Raw genomic sequence first — 27,918 nt, 5'->3', positions numbered from 1 at the left:
ATGGCTTCGGGGCCTTGTTTTGAAGAAAAGCGTGTACCTCTCTGGGGGGGGGGCCAAGAAGGGTCAAAGGAGACTGAGAACCATCCAAGAGAATTCAAGGTGGAGAGGATGCTTCTATGTCTGGTTGTCTGGGGTGTCCTACAAGGGAAGCAGAGAAGCCTGTCAGTAGCATTGAGAGCACTTCCTGTTGATTCAGAGGATGGCCTGAAGACCAAAGATGCCGGTTTGTCAAGACGTCTCTCTATCTTTTTCTTCTCTCTCTGGTGGACAGTCAGCAAAGGTCATTTTTCTTCTCTCTCTGGTGGACAGTCCCAACCTCAAGTAATTTGGGAACTACTGCTGGGTTCCACCCCCTTATCACTGGGCTCAGACCCTTTCTGGTTTGGCTCCACCCTGTTAATGCTGACCTCTGCTCTTTGACCACTGGGCCCTTCTCCTATACCAGATTTCCTCTCCTCTCCATTTTTCAAGCATTGAAAATGTGTTATCACTGGGTCCCACCTCAGAGATCTTCGTATGCATCTAACCTGGCAACTCTACTGAAGGTCAGCAATGCTGTTTTACAACCAAAGTTGTAAAGTGTGCCAGAAGGGGAGACCATCTTGCAGCCACATGGAGTGCAAAAATGCCTTGACTTTCTGGTGTAACACAAGGCCCCGCAGATTCTTAGAGCAAGATGGCTTTGATGTTGAAATGATACAAGTCTCCAAGACACACCTCATTTCTCATTGAAAGAAGCTCACCTCTTCCTTTCCCCCTTACCATGACAACATCCCTCTTCCCAGGATGAAGGAGGTAAATCCAGGTGTGCAAAGCTCCTGTCAAACTCACACCAGAACATAATATTTCCTATATACTCCTTATCGTCACACAGTTAGACCTGAAGGTGACTGTTCAAAGGAACAGGGCAGTAAGATGATTCATCTGGTTGCAAAATAGCAAGTGTGACAGCAAGTGTGAATCTACAGGGCAAGAGTAGGTTCCAGGTGAGAGGTCACTGTTGAGGATTCTTGCAATCTGACAACAGAAGGCCAGCACTGCAATCACACAAGCTGCTCCACAATGCAACCAACGGTACAAGACCTGGAAAGCCTGAACCTCCAGTGGAACAGGTAAACTGGTGGAGGGAGTGGTTCAGGGGAAGATAAGGGCAGAGACTGGGCTAGGCTGGGGGTAGGCCAGGGACTGCTCTGGGCAGCAGTGACATCTGCAGGATCCTATACTCCTGGCCCAATGTGCCTCCTTGGACCTGCCAGATTTATGCCAGCAAAACTGCAGGTGTAGATCCAAGTTGACCCATTGGGGCTCAGGGAGCAGTAAAGGAGGCAAAAAAAAATGTCTTATATCTCTGCTGCTTCCTGGACCCCAGCTGACCCATGGGATGCAACAGAGCCTGTGTGGGCGCAGTTTGGCTCTGGATAGGATTGCGTCATTACAGTCTCAGTCTAAAGTGCCTCACAGGGTTGGGCAGAAGATAAAGAAGTGGAGGAAATCCTATATGCTACCTTGAGCTTACTGGGGGAAAAGAGTGGAATAAAGAAGTCACTATTGGATGCTCCACCCACTCCAGAGTATAGGGCATATTAAAAAGATGGTGGAGAGGGAGAGGTCATCCAGGTGCAAATATATAGCATAAATATGCCACCTGTGCTATTACATTCATTTGTAATCAACACATGACACATACATACGCCATATGAAAGTGTGAAGGGAGAGGTGCCTGCCCCAAAGAGCTTGCAATTCAGAGAGCAGATATAAGAGCACCAACAGAGGAGGGAGGAGGAAATGCAGGCAGTGACACACGCTTGGGCTTAATTGCAATGCATGCTTGGCCTGGCATAAACACAATGGACCACAGCTGCTCTAGAACTTGGCAATAGACCCATCTTACCTTTGTGTTTGCTCAGGTGGGTTTAGGAGTCAGCCACAGGCTTAATGTTGGCATTGTGCATACAGTACTGGCCGCTCTCTTCATCCTCAGGCACCTTCATAAGTATAGCAAAAGGTCTATCAGGCCACATTGTCCCTCCACCCTTAATATGATTGTGATGATGTCAAGGAGGGACACAGGCAGGAAAGCCACATAGGAAAATGCAATGTTCATATGACAGGGCAACAGCACCATCTTGTGGCTGAATGACTGTACAGAATGGCTGTACTCTTCTGTCCCTAAAGTCCAAACCAATGGTTTGTCTGAACATCATTATTATTACTGTTATTAAACCATCTATGGACAATGGTAGTTTGAGCGAGAAGAGGGGCTTACATTCTAGATATTGACAAAAGGGGAGACAACAGAAAGAGGAAAAATGGGTGGAGGCAGAGAAAATATGCTCCAGAGACAGAAAGTCAACACTTTCCTTCAGAAATAACAGCTGTAAGGCAATCAGGGTAAGGACTGGTGGTGAGGGGATGGTTAAAGCCCTCAACTTCTTGCCATGGTGCGCCCCCAAGGAAAAATTATCTCTGCAAATGGAAACCTAGCACATCAGGGATCGTGATCCCTCAGGTGCTTGCTGACGTCATGGTGCAAAGACTCTGATCCTACAGGTCTAAAGCAACTCACCAACCAATAGACATTGTCCTCAAAACAGTTTTCATCTGTGGGGTCGCCAAAGAAGGGCAGCTTCAAAATGCCACCTGGAGGAAAGGGAGTCAAGAGCTCAGTCCAGAGTTACCCTTCCAGCATTGAACACGTGTGGGTGCCAAACCAAACCAAAACTTGAATAAAAAACTGCACAATGGGGGTTTTGGTTTGTTTTGTTTTCCTGTGACCAGAAACTGAAAGCAAAACCAAACTGCATAAACACAAAAATTGGTAACTGGTTCCAAATAAGTGGTTTAATACTCAGGCACTTGGGTTTCAAGTGTTTAGTTTAATATTTTATTTTTCTTTTTTTCTTTTTTTTTTTAAAAGAAAAAATTATTGTATATTTGTTAGTTTAAAAAATACATATTTAAACTGTTGGAATATGGGTGCAATGCTGCCTGCAGAACTCTAGGGGGCAGCGTACTGTCCAGTGGCCTGAGACCCTGTCCTCTGTGGCACCTGTAGGAAGTGGGTGTCCACTGTGCAACTTCCATTCTCCACATGTTCCTGCTTTGTATGTTGGTCCGTTGTGTTGATGAATTACCCCTCCACAAAGAAAATAAGTACCCAGGCTAATGTGCCACAGAATGTCCGCTAAGAATGCATGTTCCACTCAAGACTGAAGACCCTGCCTTCCAAGCTTGTCCCAAGTGAACTGACGAGTTAGTATTAAACTCTGTCTTGTGCATTGGGCTTCCATAATTGGAACCCCCAGTGTCATCCTCTTGTAAAAGCAGCCACTGGGCAGCCCCCCCATCAGGGCTGTGGTGTGGGGGTGGGCAGTTCCAACCCTTCCTCTGTGCTGATTCCCTGGCTTAAATCACTCCCAGTGAACCTGATATTGGCTGAAGGGGGGCACTTGCATCAGAGCTTCTGCAGCTAATAACTGCTTGGGGATGACTTGAATGGGAGCAGCAACAGTGGGGAAGGGCTAGTCCCTCTCCTCTCTTACAATGCTGTGGTCCCAATCCAAATCAGGGATCCCAACATGCCTTTACAAGAAGCAAAGAATGGGGGGGGGGGATCCAATCACAGAACTCTAACATGTTGTTTGACCTTTAAATATACACTTTGGCTGAGTGTACACACCTCAACTGGAGGAACTGCTCAATAACGAGAAGAGGAACTCCTTGAGAGTCTGTGTCCTGACTGCAACAACAGAGGACATTCTTAATCAAGTAAAGAAATAGCGTTGCTCATTTCAGCTTTAACCATACTCCACAGTGCCACAAGGTGGCACCAGCGAAGCATCACAACCACATACAACCACATGGCTAAAGTTGTGGGCAGCCCCCAGTAACTGGCTAGAACAGAAGTGGAAAGGTGTTGGGTTAAGGCTAAAGCAAGTCCAGGTTAGACTGTTCTGGCCTCACCCAAGCTGACTCCGGACAGTCTCAGAGACCAGCGTGGACAGAGGCACAAGACAAGCCAGGCAACTCAATGTAACAAATTGCTCAGACTGGGGAGCCAAGCCCAGGAGAGTTTAAATAGTAAGGCCACTATTAGCTCTGCTGGTCACCTGATCCCTCTGGACTGACTGGTTCCAGTTCCCCTTTCTGCCATGTTCATGGAGAGAGCGCGGTGGAGCAACAAGCATCATGTCATCAGTTCCTCTCCCCGTGAACTGCCCAGTGCTGCAAATCTAAGGGGCCTGCCAAATTCCTTGGTTTAGGCTTGCTGGCATTTAATGGCCATTCACACAATCACAGTGCCAAAGAGGTTCTCCTGTCTGGAGAGGTCTGGCAGATGGTGGAAGCAAGAAATGACTTAAACACAGCCTAGATCAGTGATTGTCAACCTTTTCCATCTCACGGCACACTGACAAGGCACTAAAATGGTCAACGCGCACCACCAGATTGTTGACAATTGACACGGCACACCATGCTGCCAGTGGGGGCTCACATCTCCCATTGGCCCTATTAATAAATGACTTGCCCCCAAATTCCTCTGGCACACCTGTAGACCACTCACAGCACACCAGTGTGCCACGGCACAGTGGTTGAAAATGGCTGGTCTAGATTGCTGGTAAAAATGAAAAGCCACATCGGTTGTGGCTCTCTTTATGGGTGCAGGCTGGCATTGCTCTATCTCTGTGGTGAAATCCTGCTTAGAATGGAAAAGTGGTTCCATTTGGAACTGGAATTTTGAGACAGTCTTCTTGTGTGTGACGGTTTAGTGGCTGTCAAGATGTCTGCCTACCACAAAGGTGACCTGAACCCGGCTTGTTGTCTTCCTCCAGACATTTCCCAGATACTCACCTACAACGGCCCCTCCTGCCAAGGCCATTGCTAATGACACAGCAATGCCCGCTGCCTGGAATCCCCCTTGTACACTCGGCGTCCTATTGCTATACTCGCCAGTAAAACCAAAGGCACGGATGAGCCTGTCGGGAAAGGAGAGAAAGGGATAAAAAAACTAAACCTATTTCTCATAGTGAGATAGCCCTAATGAGTAGCCACAAGTCTGGAGGGGCTTAGTGACGTGGCCCAGCCTTCACCTGTTCACACCACCTGTCACTGATGGACTTGGACAAAAACACACCAGAAAAAAGACGCTCAAACCTTTTCCCCTCTGTATTTACACAGCCTTGCAAACTGCAGAAGGTCAGCTCCTTGCAAACCTCAGGAGCTCAGCTGTTTGCAGGGCAATTTGTAGCTGTCTTGCAAACTGCAGGAGCTCAGCTCTTTGGAGGGCAGTTATCAGCTCTCTGATTTTTGAATAGCCTTAGGGCTCGAGGCAATTAGTTATCTGAACTTTCCACCACCCACGTTTTCATTGGAGGCTCTGCGGGACCCACCAGATATCGAGTTCTGACCCACAGTTTGAGAAACACTGCCCTGAAGCATCAGGTTCACAACCTGAGGATCCATTGAGTCTAAAATTCTGCCCCCCATCATAAAGACCACCCCTCAGATGTGCTGCAGAGCATCTCACCCTTCCGCTCCGTAGACTTCTTCAGTTGCACAAGCAGCCGTGATGGCCCCCACAATGCCCCCGATTAACCCTGGCATGGCGTGCAGGTTGTGAATACCACAAGTGTCCTGGATATGCAGCTTGGACTCCAGAAGAGGCTAGCAGGAAATAAGAAGACGGGGTCACTCACATCCATCTTCTCTCTAAGCCATTCTCATACTAGAGAAATTCAAGGAAGAAAAATCTGACAGTGGCCATTAATCAGGACAGCTAAATGGAATTACCATCATGTACAGAGGCAGCGTGGGCCATTTCAGATGATCCAAAAACCTGTGGCTTGTTATAGAACAATCTGATGCCTGTCTGCCCAACAGTAAGGCTTGCTTAGTTCAGCGGGACTAACTTCCAAGGAAATAGCATTTCAGCCTTAGAGGACAGTGCGAATGAGCACCGAGCCTGCACAGTCCTTGGTGCAAACCTGTGACCCAGTCATCCAGGCACGGATCCAGGCACAGATCCAAGACTTGTGATTTAACCATGGTTTAAAACCAGGATATAAAGTCGAGATCTGATTTCTTAAATTGGTTTGTAAACCAAACTGTAACTTCTGAGTTTGGTTGGTAACCACAAGGGGAGGAAGAAAAAGGGGAGAGAAGAGCACATGGCTTCAGCGTCCATTGCTGTTGCCTTTTCCAGTCAAACAAACCACAGTCGCCCGGAGCATCAGTGGTTAAGAGACCAAGCTGTGAATCAGGACTTCCCCACATCACCTCCGCCATGAATTCTTACTAGATGGCTTTAGGCAAGTCACTCTGCCACAGCTGCAATATGAGGATAATAATACTTGCCTGCCTTACAGGGTTGTTGTGAGGATTCTATAATATATGGAAAGTACTTTGCACGTTCTAAAAGTACTACATCAGCATTCTCCAAACCACAGCCTGCAGGCCAGATCTGGGGTTTGGAAAAAGCCTTTGCCCCTGTGAGTCGGCCCTGAGCAAAAGATGTTCTTCGACTCTGATCTGGATCTTTGTCTCACGAACCAACGTGGCCACCTACATTTTTGTGCAGTTTGGACCTTACCATGATGTAGACAAACCCGACAGTAGAGACGATGCCACAGCAAAAACCAACAATGAGGGAGCCGTATGGAGGCAGCATCATCTCTGCGGCAGTCCCGACGGCCACGCCTCCCGCCAGCGTGGCGTTCTGGATGTGGACCTGTGCAAACATCAGGCTCCTTTCAATACTTATCTTTCCTAAAGAACCCCACATCAAGCACAGCTTAAACTTTTAAAAAGAAAGCAAAACTCCCAGCATCCTGTCCTGCCTGAGAGCAGGACCCACAGAGGACAAGTGGGCGCCTCTCATTGCCTGTTGTTCTGGTGCCTGCCAGTGTACCAGTTCTGGGTACTGTGTTTCAAGGCTGAGACTGGGGCCATGTTGGTGATAACACATGAAGTGTGGGATGACCTACCCAGCAATTTAATTAACCAGCTGACAGCCCAGTCCTATGCATGTCTAGTCAGAAGTAAGTCCCATTAGAGTCAATGGGGCTTACTCCCAGGAAAGTGTGGATAGGATTCAGCTGTGAAGCTCTAAAGGTCTACCAAAGGAAAGTTGGTGACTCACCACCAAACCAGAAGGTACTTCTGCCCACTTGGTTCCAATTATCATCTTTCCATTCTGGAAGTTTCCATTGCAGCCACTTTCGCTAAGACTAAAGAGGCAAGCTGCTTTTTTCCAGTGCTAGTTTTAAAATATACATTGAACAGTGGCTTGCCTCTCCAGCATTCACAGAGAAACTGTTACATTCTTCCATATATTCTTTATGACTTCCATTATTGTCTCAGGACTATCTAAAAGTGCACTGTGGGGGGCGGGGGTGGACCTTGGATCACAGTTTAAGAACCAAAGAATTCTGGAGATCTTCATTTCAACATAAACATGTTTCTGCAGCTCCTTAACGTTACTTCTTGCCTGGGGGAAGTATACTTATGTGCCTCCATAGGACTTCCAAGACCCATGAAATTCAACTACATCCCCAGCAGAGGAGGCCTGCACTCTGCGTGTGTGTCGTGCAACCCCTGCCAGCAGAGGGTGATAGGAAGACCACCAGCCTTTGCTCACCATACTCAGCTTTCCTTTCTTCTGCAGCAGACTGGAGAAGGCAAAAGTGGTGAGGACACAGGCTGCCAGGGAGCAGTAGGTGTTGATGGCAGCTCGGTGCTGAGCGTCCCCATGATCAGAAATGGCTGAGTTGAAACTGGGCCAGTACATCCATAGGAACAGGGTGCCTGGGACAGGGAATGAAGCTGCTGGTTTATTCCTTCCTTACAGCATTCTAGGGATTTACACTCTGCCTTTCCTCATTAAATGAGCCCATGGAAGCTAATACAATAAATCCATATTTAAAAATACAGATCAAGGTTATCTGGACTTGCTAAGCTTGTGCTTTTCTCTGGGAAGGGCAAGGAAGGGAGGTGTGCCTTGCTGTCCTGTTTTGAACAATGCAAAAAGCTCTCAAGAAACGGAAAGGAATAAGGAGTCCTGCTTCCAATAAAACAAACCACAGCATCAGATTACAATGTCCACTAATCCAATTTCTTTTACAGAGACACTAAAATCTTAAGACCTCCGTGGTGCTGAGTTGATGTGTGTTTGCAGTAGCATATGAAGAGGGAGGCTGGGGGCCCGCAGTCCCAGGTGACAGGCTGCAGGGGGGTGTCCAAGTGGCCACCCCAAGATGTTTAAACTTTTTTTTCAAGACGAAAACTTATTTCTTTTAAAATTATTTTTCAGTTGTTTATTGGTAGATTATATATATGAATTAACAAAGTTATATATAAATATACACATTTAAATGTACAAACTTACAAAATTTGTGTGTGTGTGTGTGTGTGTGTGTGTGTGTGTGTGTGTGTGTGTGTGTGTGTGTGTGTGTGTGTACACTAGGGCTAGGAACTTGGGATTGGGTCTCAGGATGCACAAACTCTGTGAGAGCCATTGGCTTCTGTGCTTTTAGGGGTTGAATAGAATACGTGGCCCCAACCACACCAGTTCACGTGAGCCAACAAGAGGAAGAGTGTTTTTTCAGTTCCAGGACATTAATCTGAATCTGGCTCAAGATCCTTTGAATAGGATGAAGGGACATTCTTCTCATTAGCAACTGAAGCCCCATTACCTCCACTAATCCTGACCAGACCCAGAGAAGCCACACAACCAGAGACAAACTCACCTATCATAGAGAAAAGGTCTGCGTGGTAGATGGACTCTTGCTTGTCCTTGGTCTGTTCCAGGTTAGGTCGGTACAAGATGGCAGTCACCACTAGCCCAAAATAAGCTCCAAAGGTGTGGATAGTCATGGATCCACCAGCATCCTTAACCTGGAGAGGGACAGAAAAGAGAGGGTCACAGGGTGCAACAGTAGGACATCTCTAGCAGGGACTGTAGCTCAACAGTAGGGCACACGGTTTGGCATGCAGAAGGTCCCCAGGCTCAATCCCTGGTGTCTTTACTTAAGGGGGTCAAATCAGATGCAATGCTAAATGTGTCCTTTCTGCTATCAATGCACTCCGACAGCAACAGAAATACACAGGATTTGTAAAGTGCTTTCTGATTGTGCAAAGCATGTATTATTTTGATGTAATCCTGGCAACAACTTTGTAAGGTAAGTAAGTAATTATCCCCATTTTGCTGATGGGGAAGACTGAGAGAGAGAGACCTGTTACCACCAAATGAGTTCACTGTCAAGACGAGGGTCAAACTGGGCAAGTCTCAGTTTGCAGCTCAGCCTCTTAGCCATGACCCTAACCAGCTCTCTAACTCTAGCAATCTAGTAAGGAGAACAAAAATGAAATGAACAGGCATTTAGCCAATACAGGAGACCTCCTAATGCAGTGGTTCTCACACAGTGAACACTGGGACCCACTTTTTAGAATGAGAATCTGTCAGGACCCACCGGAAGTGATGTCATGACCAGAAGTGACATCATCAGGCAGGAAAAATTTTTACAATCCTTGGCTGCAATCCTACCTACACTTATCCAGAAGTAAGTTCTATTTACTATCATTGTTAGAAGAATATATATAGCAGCTTGTTAAAAGAACAGGTCTGTAACATGTCCCCAAATGCAATAAGTCTAATATATTAAAAATAAAACATTGAAATGAATGGGGATCCACCTGAAATTGGCTCATGACCACCTAGTGGGTCCCGACCCACAGTTTGAGAAACACTGTTCTAGTGCTTTGGCTTCCATTGAAGCCAAAGCTGTCCTGACAACTTGTATTTTGGCAAATCTGTTTTAAGCTCCCTTGTCTATTTCAGCCCTTCAGCCACCATTTTATCCAATTCTCCATTTGATGATCAGAGGAATCTTTTTTGCCTCTTGGGCCTTTTCTGCACAATAAATCAGGCATGTCCCACTCGTGCAATCTCATTCCGCAGAAGGCAGTCCTGCCTTCAGACCCTTGCTCAGCCACGAAGCTAAAAAGCCAACCTGAAGCCAAGTCACTCTCTCTCAGGCTAGCCCAAGGTCCTTAAAGGAAGGGAAAGATGACAAGTAAACAGGTAGACGCTGGGCCACTTGGCTACATGGCGACTGGGTTATTTCATTATTTTTTTTACTTACGTGTAGCAGATCCAGCAAGATGTATTCATTCACAGAGAAGAGAGTCACCTGGAACAAAGTCATGATGAGGAGCTGCACAGGGCTGACTTTACCCAGGAGGGCACCAAAGGCGATGCAAACAGATCCTACGCAGAAATCTGCGCCAATCAGGCTGACGGGAAGAGGAGGAGGAAGAGGAGAGAGCACAAGCGAAACATCAATGCACTGCAAAAACTATATCCCTTAAATCAATGCATTTCAACTGGTGCGCTACAATGTTCTGCAGGCGTGCCAAAGGGAGTTCGGAGCACAGTGGTTGAAAATTGCTGAAAACTGCTTTTACCTTTCAACTCCAATGAGTATTTTTCCATTCTCAAATGTATGCAACCAGCCTTGCATCAGGAGAGCCCACTGGATCCCAAAAGCGGCAAGGAGGAAGTTGAACCCCACTGCTCCAAAGCCATAGCGTTGAAGGAATGTCATGAGGAATCCAAAGCCCACAAAAATCATCACATGCACATCTTCAAACGCTGCATCGAGAGAAGGAAGGAGATTCACTCACAAACATTTATCCATGAATGTTCATTTTCAAGCTCATATCTATTTGCATGTGTAGCAACTGACTTACTTCACCTTGAGGACTAGCACACTCATGAATGTTTGTTACTCAATACTGTCATTATGACAGTACCTTCTGCCACCCCTGTTCTAGACTAATAATGCACAGTATTTATACTATAGACCAGTGGTTCCCAAAATTACTGGGGTCACAGCGCTCCTGCCTCCTCAGCCTCTTCGCCCTGGCTCAGGCAGGTCCTGCCATCTTGGATCCTGAGAAATCTTGTGAGGTCCAAGATAGCAGCACAAGATCTTGCAAGATCCAAGATGGCAGCAACCAAATTTCATGAGATTTTGTGAGGTCCAAGATAGTGGCACCCAAATCTCACAAAATCCAGGCACTGCCATCCTGGGTCTTGCAAGATTTTGTGAGATGCAAGATGTTGGTGCCTAGGACAGTGTTTCTCAAACTGTGGGTCAGGATCCACTAGGTGGGTCATGAGCCAATTTCAGGTGAGTCCCCATTCATTTCAGTATTTTATTTTTAATATATTAGACGTGATGCTACCGTGGCATGTGACTGCATCTGGGGAAATGTTACGGCTCTATACTTTCAACAGGCTACTTATGTATATGCTTTTAACCATGATAGTAAATGGGACTTACCCCTGGGTATGTGTGGGCAGAATTGCAGTCTACAATTGTTAAAAATTTTCCTGCTCAATGATGCCACTTGTGGCCATGACATCACTTTCGGTGGGTCCTGACAGATTCTGACAGATAAAAAGTGGGTCCCGGTGCTAAATGTGTGAGAACCACTGGCCCAGGAGACCAGGTAGGATGGGTCACAGATCTACATCCTGTTGCGCCCCTGTGAGTGCACACTTGTGCCCTAAGGGGTAGCAATGCATACTTTGGGAACCACTGTAGACCAATTGAGAGATCTCTGGATGATTTGCAGTAGAGCCACATGGTGTCGGATCAGCCTCCCTTGTGTAATTGTGGCTCTCCCTCATTGGAGATTTTCAAGCAGAGGCTGGATGTGGATCCTGCTATTCTATGATTCTAGATTCTCCAGCTGGTTATTGCAAAAAGTAGAAGACTTCCCTCCCCCCAAATCCAGTGGATTTGTGTGTGACAGGACTGTGAGCTCAGTTGGAAACCAATTCCTCAGTTGAACATGTGGACCTCAACATTTCCTGATTCTAACTACATATCAGCTACCACCCTTTATTTTGCACTTGGATCGGGTTAGTGGACCTTGGGATTCTTGCATAAAACAAGGATCCTGCAAGACTGAAGTGTGCCCACTAATCTAGATTTAGAGGTAGAAGCCTTTTCTTGCAAGAATACATACTGTGGATTCAGTTGAAGTCGGCAGACTCCAAGTGCCACTGGCCATAGAGTGCTAATTCAACTGAAGAAATGCAGAAGATGTAAAATCCTGAAGATGATGATGATGATGATGCTTAAAAAGACTTAAAATTCATAAGTTGGGCATTTGTGCTACACTAGATATCACTGGGTAGCAATTTGCAACTCTTTCCCCAGGGGCCCTTCTGTCTTCATGGCAAAACAAGCATATAAGGGCCCAAACCTATCCAATTTTCCAGTGCCAGTGCACCCCAGGCACCCCAGCACGCAGGGGGGTGCACTGCATCTTGGGGTGGGGAGGCAGTCACAGAGGCCTCCACAAGGTATGGGAACATTTGTTCCCTTACCCTGGAACAGCATTGCGGTTGCACCAGTGCTGGAAAGTTGGATAGGATTGGGCCCTAAATCTCCAACCAACATTGCCTTGGGTCCTTTTACCAAGACAGAAATCAGCCCCAATGACAAAACAGAAACTTGGCAGTCATTCGTGGTCCAGGAGGTCCTTAGGCAGGTGAATAAGAGGAGCCAGTGATGCTTCCTCCATTGCTTGCTTGGGAATCCCCCATCCATGGTTATTTGGACTTATAGAACAATCAGAAAGCATCATGCTGTGATCCGTTTCGACGTGCACGTCTGGGGAAGAATACTGGGCAAATCTCTCACAAAAACCCTTGACTTCCGACGAGCGGACTTCCCTCAAATGAGGAGGCTGGTTAGAAGGAGGTTGAACGGGAAGGTAAAAAGAGTCCAGTCTCTCCAGAGTGCATGGAGGCTGCTTAAAACAACAGTAATAGAGGCCCACCAAAAGTGTATACCGCAAAGGAAGAAGGGCTCGACTAAGTCCAGGAGGGTGCCCGCATGGCTAATGAGCCAAGTTAGAGAGGCTGTGAAGGGCAAGGAAGCTTCCTTCCGTAAATGGAAGTCTTGCCCTAATGAGGAGAATAAAAAGGAACATAAACTGTGGCAAAAGAAATGTTAGAAGGTGATACAGGAGGCCAAGCGAGACTATGAGGAACGCATGGCCAGCAACATTAAGGGGAATAATAAAAGCTTCTTCAAATATGTTAGAAGCAGGAAACCCGCCAGAGAAGCGGTTGGCCCTCTGGATGGTGAGGGAGGGAAAGGGGAGATAAAAGGAGACTTAGAGATGGCAGTGAAATTAAATGAGTTCTTTGCATCTGTCTTCACGGCAGAAGACCTTGGGCAGATACTGCTGCCCAAACAGCCCCTCCAGACCGAGGAATTAAGTCAGATAGAGGTTGAAAGAGAAGATGTTTCAGACCTCATTGATAAAGATTAATAAGTCACCAGGCCTGGATGGCATCCACCCAAGAGTTATTAAGGAACTGAAGAATGAAGTTGCTGATCTCTTGACTAAAATATGCAACTTGTCCCTCAAAATGGCCCCAGTGCCAGAGGATTGGAGGATAGCAAATGTCACGCCTATCTTTAAAAAGGGAAAGAGGGGGGACCCGGGAAACTATAGGCTGGTCAGCCTAACATCTATACTGGGTAAGATGGTGGAATGCCTCATCAAAGATAGAATCTCAAAACACATAGACAAACAGGCCTTGCTGAGGGAGAATCAGCATGGCTTCTGTAAGGGTAAGTCTTACCTCACAAAACTTTTAGAATTCTTTGAAAAGGTCAACAGGCATGTGGATGCGGGAGAACCCATGGACATTATATATCTGGACTTTCAGAAGGCGTTTGACACAGTCCCTCACCAAAGGCTAATAAAAAAACTTCACAGTCAGGGAATTAGAGGGCAGGTCCTCTCCTGGATTGAGACCTGGCTGAAGACTAGGAAACAGAGAGTGGGTGTCAATGGGCAATTTTCACAATGGAGAGAAGTGAAAAGCGGTGTGCCCAATCTGTCCTGGGACCGGTGCTTTTCAACCTCTTCATAAATGACCTGGAGACAGGGGTGAGCAGTGAGGTGGCTAAGTTTGCAGACAACACCAAACTTTTCGGAGTGGTGAAGACCAGAAGTGATTGTGAGGAGCTCCAGAAGGATCTCTCCAAACTGGCAGAATGGGTAGCAAAATGGCAGATGTCTTTCAATGTAAGTAAGTGCAAAGTCATGCACATTGGGGAAAAAAATCAAAACTTTAGATATAGGCTAATGGGTTCTGAGCTGTCTGTGACAGATCAGGAGAGATCTTGGGGTGGTGGTGGACAGGTCGATGAAAATGTCGACCCAATGTGTGGCGGCAGTAAAGAAGGCCAATTATATGCTTGGGATCATTAGAAAAGGTATTGAGAACAAAACGGCTAATATTATAATGCCGTAGTACAAATTGATGGTAAGGCCACACCTGGAGTATTGTGTCCAGTTCTGGTTGCCACATCTCAAAAAGGACATAGTGTAAATGGAAAAGGTGCAAAAAAGAGTGACTACAATGATTACGGGGCTGGGGCACCTTCCTTATGAGGAAAGGCTACAGCATGTGGGGCTCTTCAGCCTAGAAAAGAGGTGCCTGAGGGGGAACATGACTGAGACATACAAAATTATGCAGGGGATGGACAGAGTGGATAGAAAGATGCTCTTTATACTCTCACATAACACCAGAACCAGAGGACATCTGCTAAAATTGAGTGTTGGAAGAGTTAGGACTGACAAAAGAAAATATTTCTTTACTCAGCATGTGGTTGGTCTGTGGAACCCCTTGCCACAGGATGTGGTGACGGCATCTGGCCTGGATGCCTTTAAAAGGGGATTGGACAAGTTTCTGGAGGAAAAATCCATTATGGGTTTTTTGCCATGATGTGTATGTGCAACCTCCTGATTTTAGAAATGGGCTATGTCAGAATGCCAATGCAAGGAAGGGCACCAGGATGCAGGTCTCTTGTTATCTGGTGTGCTCCCTGGGGCATTTGGTGGGCCGCTGTGAGATACAGGAGGCTGGACTAGATGGGCCTATGGCCTGATCCAGTGGGGTTATTCTTATGTTCTTATCATCTCACTTCCCAGTTCTTCACCAACTCACTTAAAAGTTCTATGAAGCAAACCATTTGTTATGTTTCTAGCCTTCTCCATCCATAAGCAATTATTATTTTTGTTTTGTGAAATTCTGTACCCCACTTGCAGGACGGTTTGCAAAAACAAAACAAACACAATAACAAAAGTCAAAGTTTGTTTATTGTATTAGCTAATAGCCATCACAATAAGATAAAACATGTAAATCCAAAAATACATCAAGATACAAACAATGATAAAATGATAAAATTAGGTCAAAATCAAGCACAAAAGGCAACTACACCCATCATATTAAGGAATCTCCTTTACAATCTACCGCTATTTCCCCCAGGTAGTTGGCACGAATAGTTCTGGCAGCTTTAGCAAACAACACCACACTATAGGTGACCGATGGGTCACAATCGGAAAGTAACCAATACAATTTCGTAAGTGTGTTCTCCCCTTGAAGGGTAGCCAAAATAGGCTCCAAAAATCTTACCCTAGGATTTTGATAAAGCTGACAATGAAGCAGGTAATGTACAATATCTTCAATCTGTTCTGCTGGGCAAATACAAAGCTTCAAATGCCTGGGAATGGACATATATCTGCCATCTAGAACTGCAGTTGGCATAGTTTGAAAACGCAGTTCAGTGAACGCCTTTCTCAAGGAGGCAAAGGTAAGTGAATATAAATATTGCACTCTTGAGTGACTTGGTTTCAGGGAATAGTACAACTGGGAAAAATTTGAAGATCTTACTATAACTAAGTCCTGATCATTATCCAATTTAAACATCCATTCCCTCAGCATTTGTTTTATTTCAGAAAAGACAAAAATGTCAGTAGAAAGAGCTTTAGATTTTAGGAGCATTTGCCCCAGAGTGGCCCAGCCTCCTCTTCTCCACTGCTCGGCCAAACAAAGTTTAGGAAGACGATTTTCCGGCATGTCCAGGACTCTCTTGTAATAAGAAATTATAGCTATGGCAGCCCTGGCCTTTATAGATACAATACCTGTCTCCATTCTAAGAAAAGCTGCAGGAGTAGATGGTGGAACAGCCAAAATGTGCCTCAAAAATTTATTTTGAGCAACTTTGGGAATATATATGTTGTTCTGTTTAATACCCCAGATCTCTATACCATATAACATTTGGGAAATTACTCTCCCCGAGAAAACCGTTCAAGCTGGAATTACCAAGTTGCCTCCTCTAGAATGGAAAAATTTTAATAAGGCATAAATTGATTTTTGTGCGAATGTTTTAACGTTCTGAAGTTGGAATTTCCAGCTGTTTCTTTCGTCGAAGAATACACCCAAATATTTAAAGACAGGAACTTGTTCAACCGCCCAGCCGCCCTGGGTCCCTTTTTGGGAGAAGGGCGGGATAAAAATAAAGTTTTATTATTATTATTATTATTCAATCTTGCGATCACCCAAAGTCCAATTAAATTTTGGTGAATGCTTGCCAAAAACCACTATTTTGGATTTGGCGTAATTCACCTTCAATTGCTCTGAATCACTGAAATCTTGCAGCTTATTTAGGATTCTCTTAAGCCCTTTCCTATTCAAAGATAATAAAACAATGTCGTCTGCATAAATGAGGGTTGCAATCTTATGATTTCCAATTGAGGGGGGGGGGAATTATCTGCATGAGTTAGAACATTTACAATGTTGTTAATATAAAGATTGAAAAGAAGTGGGGCCAACAAACACCCTTGTCTAACACCTTTGGTAGAACAAATTTCCTACCATCTGCACTTATCCTTACCCTCAAGGTGGTGTTAGTATATAATTCCTGCATTAAAAGCAGCAACCTCCTATCAATATTAGTCCCAGCAAGCTTATCCCATAGACCAGGGGTCGGCAACCTTAAACACTCAAAGAGCCATTTGGACCCATTTTCCGGAAAAAAGAAAATCTTGGGAGCCACAAAACCCTTTTGACATCTAAAATGAAGATAACACTGCATATATAGTTTGCGCTCCCCTCTTATAGGTCCCAGTTATATAATATACTCCCCTCTTACAGGTCCCACTAAAAATCAGGTCCAGACCCACAGCTGGAGAGCAACTGTTTTAGATTGTGCACAGGTGAACTGCTTGTGAAGGATACTGTCATTCTTTACAGTCATTTACTTCTGTACTTTTGTAAATGCCGTTACACACAATACTACCTCTGAACAAGACCACTTAGTACTACTGAACACTGTTCACAAAAGTGCTCCTGAACAAACAAGCTAAGAGTTCAAAACTGCATAAAATAAAAGGCATACTAACAGTGATTACTTCCCAACAATGAATATGCTTTGGTGCTACATATACAGTATGTTACACATATAGTATACAAACATATACAGAATACCATCTGGTGCAGGGGTCTCCAAACCCCTTTCAAGTTTCCAAGTGAAGGAAATGGAGCAGTGAGAGTGTGAGTGAGCGATGGGGGGGGGGAATGCTGAGTAGGGAGCTTGAAGGCTGTAATCCTGTGCACACTTTCCTGGGAGTAAGCACAATGGGACTTACTTCTGAGGAGACACACACAGGATTGTGCTCTGAGCTTGGGAGGAGGACAGAGCAGCTGCACCCAATTGCTTGCTTTTGCACTGCGGCTCAGGCAGGAGGGAACGTGCGGTGGCAGCGGGGGCTCGGTGCGGGCTCTTTGGGCAGGAGCTCCTATGAGGCGCAGCCGCAGGACGCGTGGGAGCTGCACTCGTGCGCTCAGGCTGGTGAACGTCGGCTGCGTCGCGGGAGGGGTGAGCCCCTCCCCCCCAGACAGGTTGGCCCCGCAAGGAGCCACAGCAAAAGGCTGAAAGAGCCGCTTGCGGCTCCAGAATGGCAGGTTGCCGACCCCAGCCATAGACGATCCCTAGGGACTGTATCAAATGCAGAAGAAAAATCTATAAATGCTGCAAAGAGCCATTTAAATGGCCTACTTGTATATTTACAGATTAAATGATGAAGGACAAAGATTTGGTCCACTGTACTATGGCCTTTCCTAAACCCAGCTTGTTCTTGATGCAAAATATCATTTTCCTCAACCCACTTAACCAACTTCAGAAGGAGATAATGACAGTAAACCTTAGAACTGATATCCAGTAAACTGATTGGGCGATAATTCTGGGGGTTGGAATTATCCCCTTTTTTATAAACTGGAAAAATAATACTCTGCCTCCAGCCTTTCGGGAAAAATCCTGTGGCATTAATGTAAGTAAATAATTTGGCAAGGAAAGGGGCCCACCATTCAATATTGGTCTTATACACCTCAGGAGGAATCAGGTCCTCACCAGGTGCTTTTCCTGTTACTAAAGCATCTATAAGTTCACCAACTTCCTGTTCCGTGGCTTGGGGCCATTCCGGTGTTAATGCCAAAAGCGACTGACTATTGCTAACATTATTTTGCCTAGCATTGGTGTCACTGTCAAATATATTACTAAAATAGGAACACCATGTACCGGCAGCAATACAGTCGTTCATTTTACAGCTAAGACCCGGGTTGGGAGGTGAAATTAAAGACCAAAACGTTTTTTCGTTCTTTTCCATGACAGCCTTCCCCAATTCCTTCCACTCAGCTGACATATATACACTCTTTTTTTGTTTCAGAAGTTCCTTATAAGTTGAACGACATTGGGTCAAAGCATCTAAGTCTGAGGCTAGCCGAGTTTGTCTTAACTTCCTAATCAATCACGTCAGATGTTTTTTGGTCAATCTACATTCCTTATCAAACCAGCTACTCCGGTAACAGGCAGAACCAGGTTCCCGTGACTTCTGAACTAATAAAGGTCTTAACTTTGAGACATTATAGTTAAGACCTTCAATAGGATCCATATCTCCTTTAACTACGTCCCTATGCAAAGCCACAAAATTAGGACTGTTTAATAATTCCCTGATTGATAAATCAATAGTGGGGGACCATTTCAATCGTTTCCCCACAACAATAGTCCTCTCAGCTCAATCAGTGGAAAGAGAAGGCAGCTGAGGGATTTCTGTAGATATAGAGAGACAGACTGGTAAATGATCACTATCAGGACGATCTAAGATGTCATAGTTCAGCTTAAAAGATAATAACCTGGTGGAACAAAAAATATAATCAATGACACTTGCTGCCCTACTGTTTTTTAAGAAAGTGAAATAACCCTTTGAATTATCCAAAAAACTGCCCTGAAGGCATGTTAACTGAAAAGATGACATTAACTCAACTAACCTTCTACCTTGTGTATTAGCCACCCTATCTAAGGAGGAGTGATCAGATAAAAAAGCTTCATTATGATCAAAATACTTTCTACTAATACCCGAACCCACTCTAGAACTAAAATCACCACATAAAATTATAGTGGCATTTGGGTATTGCGATTCACAATAATATATAACCTCCTCCAGTTCTTCCCAGAAGGAGGTAACACTCCCAATATTATTAGGTGGACAATATACATTAAGGCAAACCAATGCATTTAACTCAAAGCCCCAATTGCCTATCAACAAAACAGATAAAATACAGTTGCTTTTGGACCGATAAATAACTTCTGCCACCACATCCAATTTGACAGAAACCATAATAGCTAGACCTCCTCTTGCTCTTCCTTTTACATGCGACTTAAGGGCAGGAAGCAAAAAGGAGCTGTACCCTTGCAACAACATGGGAACAGCATCAAGTGTCCAGGTCTCCTGCAGACAAAGAAGATGAAAAGATGAAAGAAATTTCAAAAAATCCTGATCATAAGTCTTATTCTGCCAAACTGCAATATTCCAGGATAAAACAGAGAGTCATTGAAGGTCAAACTCTGCCTCTACCAAGGAATTAGATGGAGATAGAATAGGCTGTGATGAAGATTCCCGATCAACTTGTAGCATCATTTTGACGGGATTCCTATTGGAAGTTGACTTCAGCAACACTTTTTGTGTTACCTCTTTCATCGCAGCAGAAAACAAGGTTCCACCTGGTTTGGGAGAGGCCAAGTTGACTGACGGACTACAAGATGTAATTTGCTTATGAGTTGTTGGGAACGCAATTAATTCATCAGAATGAGAGTCTGTAACAAAAAAGGTTTCTGGAATGTGTTGCACTGGTGACCTACAAAACTCTGACCTTAGCAATGGGGGATGAGTAAAAATACTGTTGGACTGCGGGTTGGACTCACCCAGCTCTAACTCCATATCCATAAGAACAGGACGAACAGCAGCATCAGACACCACAGGGCTCTTGGGGAGGGAAGCTGAATCAAGATCCATTTCACTTCCCAGTTCCAACTCTATCCCAGGAACTGCCTGACTGGTGGAAAAATTTTTGAGTAGGTTTGTTAATCTGGCCTGTAAATAAACTGAATCCTCCTCACCCAAAGATTGCCCAGTCGATTTCTCAACTGGTGGAGACTGAGAATCAGCCAGAGAATAATAATCATTAGTCCTAGACCTTATATTAACAGTCTGCCTTCCCTTATTTATACAAAGGGGGCAAATGTGCAAGTTTTGAAACATTCTATGTACTAAAATTTGAAATCTGTCCTTCAGGCTCTCAGCAGCTCATAAAAGCAGCCCTGGAATCCTTCTAGTTTTAAAAGTTAGAGACAATCTCTTATATCCACGACAAGAGGGCAAAAAATGATAGCTTGTTAATTCCGAGGGATGAATAGATACCTTCAGCAGTTGAGATATAGCTCTAATTATCAACCGCTTACTCCTCCACCAAGCAGAGTCTGATACAGGAATAGAAAGCAAAACACAGTTTTGCTGTAAAATCAACTTCACTTTGTCTTCCTCAGCTTCTGAAGAGGGGGTTAAACACGTTACTCCTGGTATTTCTTCATTTCCAAACCTGTGAGATCTTTTGTTAGAGACAGCCAAAGTCTGGGTTAGAGAGCCAATTGATGTTTCAATCGAATTCATACGACCAAGAATATACAAGAGGGTGTGACTGGATATCAAACAAGCCTCACTTAGTTGTTGGGTGAGTAGTACCATTTGTAAGCATTTTTTGTCTCTAGCCGAAGGGTTTGTTCTTATTTTCTTCCTCTTGTATATAGGCAGAGACCGTTTGATTTTCTGGGGAGGAGGGCTACCCGACACAACAGGAATATCATTAGTTATACATGCCGAGGCCTTCAAAGGGATATGTGTACCGGCAGAAGGAGATGGTAGAAATTCTTCAATCCTCAATTGCTTCGACCTTTTATAAACACCCTCCTCCGACTTGATGGGACTTTTCCGAAATCTCTTCTTACCTCTTTCTGGAAAGGCACTCCCAGCGAGCAAAGACATAATGACCAATCCAAGACGCAAAACAGCTCTGTTTACCCAGTTAACAATCCACAACCATCCAGGCTTCAAAAGAAAACATATGAAAAGCTCTCAGCCATAAAAACATAAAAAGTGGATCCAGTATCGAAACAGCTGATATGGGGGGAAAAAAGGCCCCACATTAGTAAACAACAGCTAAAATCACATAGAGCTCTTTAGAGAAGCCTGCACCTGGTCGGCCATCTTATCTCGACTGCAACACAATAACATTAAAATCACACTATCATTCATTTATTTTTATACCACCCTTCCTCCAAGCATAGTTCTTTCCCACATTTTGTCCGCACAACAACCCTGTGAAGTAGGTTAGGCGGAGAAATAGTGACTGGCCCAAAGTCACCCAGGAAACCTCATGGCTGAGTGGGGATTTGAAGCTGGATCTTCCAGGTATGTCCAACGCTTGAACCACTATACCATCCTGGCTCTCATAAAGCAGCAATTAAAACAGTAGATTAAAAAGAGCAGTTTTAAAAAAGTATTTAGAAGGCTTGGGATAATAGAAGGGTTCTTGCTTTCTCCCAAAAAGACAACAGTGAAGGTGTCAGGTAAGGCCCCCTGGAGAGAGATTTCCCCAAGCAATAGGGACAGACCATTACTACAGACAGTTGTGCTAATGATAACATAAGAAGAGTCCCGCTGGATCAGGCCAAAGGTCCATCCAGTCCAGCTTCCTGTATCTCACAGTGGCCCATCAGATGCCTCAGGAAGCAAGGACAGCAGGACACAACCTGCATCCTGGCGCCCTCCCCTGCATCTGGCATTCTGAGGTAGTCTGCTTCTAATGAAGGAGCAATGAAGACGTTCTTATGAAGGAACATTTGGCATGCTGTCTCAGGTGCAAGGTCTTGAAAAGGCCCTACTGAGCAGGGATTTGAACCTGCATCTTTGTGGTCCAAGTGCTATCTACGGTTTTCTTTTAATTTTGTAAGCTGCTTTGTACCCCAGCTTGTGAGAAGTACAAGGTATAATGCCCCCCCCCAAATTAAATAAAGTTAAACAAATAATATGATCTTTCAAGACATGTGGACAAGAAAGGGCTGCCATCTCTTGTATGTCCTCCTTTCATACAAGGAGCCCATGTATTCAAAGTTGCTCTTGACCAGCTTCCGATGTGTCTGCCCTGAAATCCAGGCACAAATCTTGCTGGAGCAGTGGGCTACAGATGCAACTGCCCAGAGCATCGCTCTGTAGAGATTGAGCGGGCTGGTTGGGAGTAGCACAATGGAATGGTAAGCGCTGCTTAGAACGGGGATGGCTTTTTCTGGACACAGCAGTTGTAAGTTCGGCACAGTTGCTCTAGCCAGGGGTGTCCAAAGTTTTTGGCAGGAGGGCCACATCATCTCTCTGACACTGTTTCGGGGGCCAGGGGAAAAAAGGAATTAATTTACATTTAAAATTTGAATAAATTTACATAAGTTTAAATAAATGAATATATTAAAGATGAACTTATATGAATGAATGAAGGTCTTGCAATAGCTCAAGGCCTATAAAAGGCCTCGGACAAAGCAAGGATGGCCTTTCCTTTGCTGCCGCTACTGCATCACAGATAACAGCAAGCAGTGGAGGAAGCCCTCATCCCACAGCTCACATGAGAGGTCAAACAGTCGCTCTCATGCTGAGATCAGTTGTGTCGGGCCAGTGTGGACTCCAACAAATCTCTGGAGGGCCAGAGGCTCATTGGAGACAGGGGGCTCTCTGAGGGCCGCACTGAGTGGCCTCGAGGGCCGCAAGTGGCCCCAGGGCCGGGGTTTGGGCACCCCTGCTCTAGACCATCAATTCTCAACATTTTTCTTCTCATGGCACACTGACCACTATGGTTTTTTCTATGGTCTTCTTCCTCTTGTGATGTCACTTTTGGCTTCCTGAAGACTCTTTCAGATTCTGCAGCTGTTTCTAGGGCACCTGTCTGTTGTAATGAATTGCCTGTCTCTCATGCTCATGGCAGAGCCAGGAATAGTCAATTCATTACTACAGACAGTTGTCCTGGAAACTGGGACAAAACTGAGCTGCACAAGACACTTTTTTTCCTGTCCCTCTCCCATATTGGCCACTACCACCCCCTCCAGTCCTAAGGTTTCAGTCATTGGCCTGGTCAGTGGGCTCTGTGATGAACATGGCCCTGAACCAGTGCCTAACCTGGCCACCCTCTGACACCACTTGTATCAGCTCTCTCCACTGGGGAGTGTAGTTCAAGCACATGCAGGAACTATCAAAGCTGGCTTAAAGAGGAGTCTGCATTTCTGACAAGTAGCAACAAACAAAGACCCACCAAGGCTGATGACAATGCAAGAGCCTCACTCCACCCTGGAGGAAGAGAATCAAAGACGATAGTGGACCTTTGCCAAGAGCTTATGCACATAACAGGACTTGTCATTTGGACAATTAATCCCTGACTTGAACTGGGTGTAGCATCACACTGTGTCTTGCCTTATCCGTGACCTTCTTCTGTAGAAACCTAAGAAGTTTCAATGGTTCTGCTATGCTACCCTCACCCAGGCTTTCCCAATCACTCAGGACCTTGACAGAGATGCATCGGTGGTTTATTAACCCTGACTCACTGCGTTGGGGACAACAGGATTTCTTCACTTGGTTTTCATAAACAAAACACCTCAGTTCATTAAACACAAACCAGAGATGAGAATTGGCCAGTTTTATCAGTCCCCAGAAAGCTTTCGCTGCGCAATCTCATGGCAATAGAAATCCTGGGTGAAGCCAGACTTTGTTTAATCATTAAACACCCACAGATGAATGTGATGGGGTTGTTACAATATAGTTCTTATTCCGCTCTTAGAGCAGGGAGCTTTAATCTGCTGCCATAGGACCAGGAATGTACTCGACATGAGTTAGAGACTGTCTCCATCCTGTATGTTCAGTTTGAACATTTCTTGATGTTCAAAGATTTAATAAGCCACACACTTGTTTCCTATTCTCATGTAATTTATTTTTCATTTTGGGGTGAGATTAACATTCCTTTGTGTTTGGCTAGAAGACCAGACATCTCTTTATCCCTGCTCTCCTGTTCTGACTCACTCCCTTTGTTTTGACCTGAAATATGATTTGATTGGCTCCAGATCACATGGGTGCATGCTCTCATTCTGCCATGAGTTCCATGAATGCCCTTTCCATAAAACCCTGGCCATTTGTTTTGGCAGACAGCAATTGCCCCTGATTAGGAATGGGTTTCTAATCACTGGTAATGGTTTAAAACAGTGCCCAGTTCTTCAGTCCTCATATCTAAATGAGGATAGTGTACCGGTTCCATGTTGTGTGATTATTTTCTTTGCTGCCTGATTCTGTGCTTTACATTTGTCTAAGTCAGTGGTCCCCAAACTGTGAGCTCTCTGGGGAGCCACAGAAACCAACCAGGAGAGCCACAGAATCCTTGAGAAAAACCTGCCATCCTATACAATATGTAGGGTTGTTCTTCCCCTCCCCCCTCTTCCCTGTTCTTCCCCTCTTACCTGCTAAGCTTCTGCTCCTCCCACTTCCTGAATCAGAACAGGAAATGTGGAGGAGAGGAGAGCCCTCTTGTTTTTCAACTCCATTCCCCTTTTTCAATCCAGGAGGGGGAGCAGTAAAGGCGAGTGAATGATCAGAAGAGAGAAGATATACAAGTGAATGGATGTAGCGGTGAGCACCCCCCCATTCAACTGCCATCTGAAAGGAGGAGCCAACCCTACTGCTCAGCCAGGTGGCCTTGGACCAGCCACTATCCCTCAGCCAAGCCTACCTCAAAGGTTGTTGTGATGCTAAAGAGAGGGAGAAGAACTCTGCACACGGCCCTGAGCTCCTTGGGGAAACAGCAGAACCCAAAAATCAACAACTGATTTTGTGAAATGGTTGAAAAACCATTGATTTTGTCAACTGTGAAAAATCAACAGTCAATACTGGCAATCAACACAAGCATAGGAAGCTGTCCTACACTGAAGCAGACTCTTGGTCCATCTAGATCAGCTCCTGCAGGCAGTGGTTCTCCAAGGCTTCAGGTGGGGTCTTTCCCAGCCCTGCCTGGACATGCTGCCAGTGATTGAACTTGGGACCTCTTCACGCAAAGCAGATTATCTGCCCCTGAGCTAGAATACGCTGGCGATGGAGACGGGAGCGGAGAAAGTATTGGAACGCTTTCAGGGTTTCCAGAGCCCATTTTATTTATATAATCCTTTATTTTCCTTTGAAATCTGTTTTTGCTGCCACTGTAATGTCAGCAGTGGTGGAGCTCTTCTGAGTGACTGGTTCCCATCAATGCCATGATTTTTGGCCGTCCCCCAAAAAACAATTCTCAGCCACTATTGCTACCATCAGACAAAGGACAAAACAAATCAGTAAGTCACCCCCAAGCACTTCGGATGACTTCTTGGGATGCCTCCCAAAATTGCTCCCTTTTCACACACTCCAAATTTGTCTCTCCTTCTCAGCTTTGTGCCAAAAGTTATTTAGACAGAACTTTCAGCATAGCGTACCCAGATTCCCTTGAATTACCCAGGGCAAGATCAACATTCCATATATAATGCTATATATGTGTTCTCTGTGTGGCTGTGAGTAAGTCAAGATTCCTTTGTTGTGCAAAACTATGTTGAAATGTTGCCTGAGAGTCTGAGAACACGGACTTCTTTTCCAGACTAGAAGGGCTGAACATTTGGCTTTATTCCTTGTCAGGACCTCAGTCTTGTCCAGAGAGCAGACAATGAATTAACGGTGAGCTAAAATCCCTGTCTCATATATGCAGAATCTGTCCTTGTATCTGTTAACAGATTTTTTAGGGAGACGAACTATACAGTGCTTTTGTACCAGAGTCTCTCTCTCTCTCTCTCTCTCTCTCTCTCTCTCTCTCCTGATCCCCACATAAGATGTTCTGAAGCTGATTTCACTGTGTTTTGCGACTGCAGTTTCCTTGCCTTTTTGGGTTTGTAGGGTGGTTTCTGATTTTAAGATATTTTGTGGATTGATGGTCTTATTGTAATGTCTTGTGCATGACCCTTTGCTGTCACCTGAAAAAGATGGGGCACTCCTACTTCAAATAATTACCAAATCAAACAGGTTACCCTACAAACTGAGCAAAGAGACATTTTTTCAAGTGGTGCTTCTCTTACAGGGGAGAATACTTGTCCCTTTTCAGCACAGCGCAGTGTCTTTTGCAGTTACTGCCTGCAAGCATTTCTTCTGCATCTTTTTAGATCATGAGCCCTTTAGGGACAAGCAGCCGTTTAGTTATTTGATTTTCTCTGCAAACCACTTTGTGAACTGTTTGTTTAAAAGTGGTATATAAGTAATAATAAGTTATCCTAAGCCAAGAACATATCTAGGGTGTGCAAGGGGCATTTAACCTGGGTGCCACTTGGGGGGGGGCGTCAAGTGCAAGCTTACTGGGAGGTGAGTGGTAGCGGTGGCATCCCCTGTCTGTGGAGTTCTGGGTGGTACCCAATCTCTCAGAGGGGTGCGCACTCATTGCCTGCAGTTGGGCCCAGCCACCCTCCTGAGGGTCCCTTTGGCTTCCTGAAGGAAGGGCAGGATACATGTGGGACATGCAACAAAATGTTACATCCCCTCAACCCTGTTGAACCTTAAGTGGTTCAATGTCCTCTCTCTGCCCTACCCTCCTTCTACTGACCTCTCAGCATTCCATGGCTCCTGGAGGCCATTGAGCATATTCAGTATGCATCAAGCTAAGTTGTGGGGGGTGTCTTTTAATTTACAAATATATCTACTACTGCATTGTCTGTTGGTGGCCCTATTTTGTGCACAAACCGATAGGCATTCAACCACCAGAGCAATTAGTAAACAGATCTATAAGACTAGCTTGGCGTTCTCATTACTCACACGGGTATCGGAAATAGAAGTCATTCTCAGCATCACTGGTGATGTTCTTCATCCGCTTCTCCAGTTCCCAGCCGGCCACATCGGACTCTGGGTTAAAACGCACAAAGACGCCAAAGAGGACAATCATGGCCACCTCCCAGATGAGGCAGATCAATGGAAGGCGCCAGCGCATGCCAGTGTTTCTCGCCATCACAGTAGTTCTTGCACCTTGTCGACACGTAGACAAGGTCTAAGTGCTCCAGTCCCAAGACAAGGCAGGACAAGGCAGGAGCTCCAGTCCCAAGACCTGGGGGCAGCTCATTTGTCTTATGTAACCTGGGGAATGTGGGTGTGACCACAAGGCTGTCAGTCATTTCAGCCACCCAGGGACAGCAACAAGTGCCGGTCTGCAGCTCCTTGAATAGATCGGGTGCACCTTCACGTGTCAGCTGCTAGGGAGGAAAAGGGAGTGGCACATGCCTCATTCTCTTCTGATTGCCAGCTCAATATGCCCTGTGCCCAGCATCACAGCATTCCCTGCAGGCAGAGAGCGGCTGGCTGAGACACTAGGGGATTATAGTCACTCCTTTGGGGCAGCTAGTCACAGCCAAGCCTCATTATACGTGTGCTTATCGTCTTGACATTTGAGCCTTTATACTGTTGTGCCTTTGCCCTCGAGCAATACCTGATCAGCATTTGAGATATGGCAAAAAAAGAAGGTTCATGTTAGTTAATGGTCAGTAGCTGTTTCTGGATGGGAATTACTCAAAAGGAGACGGTCTCTGGGTGTAGAGACCTCTGTAATGTTTGGAACAAGGAAAACCACTGGACGAG

The 27,918-nt window shown here is 45.3% G+C and overlaps 1 protein-coding gene across 1 annotated transcript; it reads right to left on the bottom strand.

The window, feature by feature from the left end:
* Positions 1 to 1,913: 1,913 nt before the first annotated feature.
* RHCG (Rh family C glycoprotein) lies at positions 1,914 to 27,301 on the bottom strand. The gene is made up of 10 exons (XM_066635301.1): positions 27,106 to 27,301; positions 10,459 to 10,645; positions 10,137 to 10,287; positions 8,742 to 8,889; positions 7,634 to 7,800; positions 6,587 to 6,724; positions 5,525 to 5,661; positions 4,849 to 4,973; positions 2,567 to 2,640; positions 1,914 to 1,985 (listed from the first exon to the last, which is right to left on the bottom strand). The coding sequence occupies exons 1-10, from the start codon at positions 27,293 to 27,295 to the stop codon at positions 1,914 to 1,916; spliced, it is 1,389 nt and encodes a 462-aa protein (XP_066491398.1). The 5' UTR covers positions 27,296 to 27,301.
* Positions 27,302 to 27,918: the final 617 nt, after the last annotated feature.

Source organism: Tiliqua scincoides, chromosome 8 (genome assembly GCF_035046505.1).
Source record: "Tiliqua scincoides isolate rTilSci1 chromosome 8, rTilSci1.hap2, whole genome shotgun sequence".
Taxonomy (NCBI): domain Eukaryota; kingdom Metazoa; phylum Chordata; class Lepidosauria; order Squamata; family Scincidae; genus Tiliqua; species Tiliqua scincoides.
The sequence above is the reverse complement of the archived record's forward strand: the minus strand, read 5'-3'. Positions and strand labels throughout refer to the sequence as shown.

What these genes read in the sequence shown, in the direction of transcription:
- RHCG (XM_066635301.1), bottom strand. Translation starts at nt 27,295, where the DNA reads ATGGCGAGAAACACTGGCATGCGCTGGCGCCTTCCATTGATCTGCCTC. An exon ending in AGAAAGGAAAGCTGAGTATG is followed by an intron (nt 6,725 to 7,633) that starts GTGAGCAAAGGC and finishes ATGTTTGCACAG; the next exon opens with GTCCACATCCAGAACGCCAC. An exon ending in GGCAGGAGGGGCCGTTGTAG is followed by an intron (nt 2,641 to 4,848) that starts GTGAGTATCTGG and finishes CCTTTCCTCCAG; the next exon opens with GTGGCATTTTGAAGCTGCCC.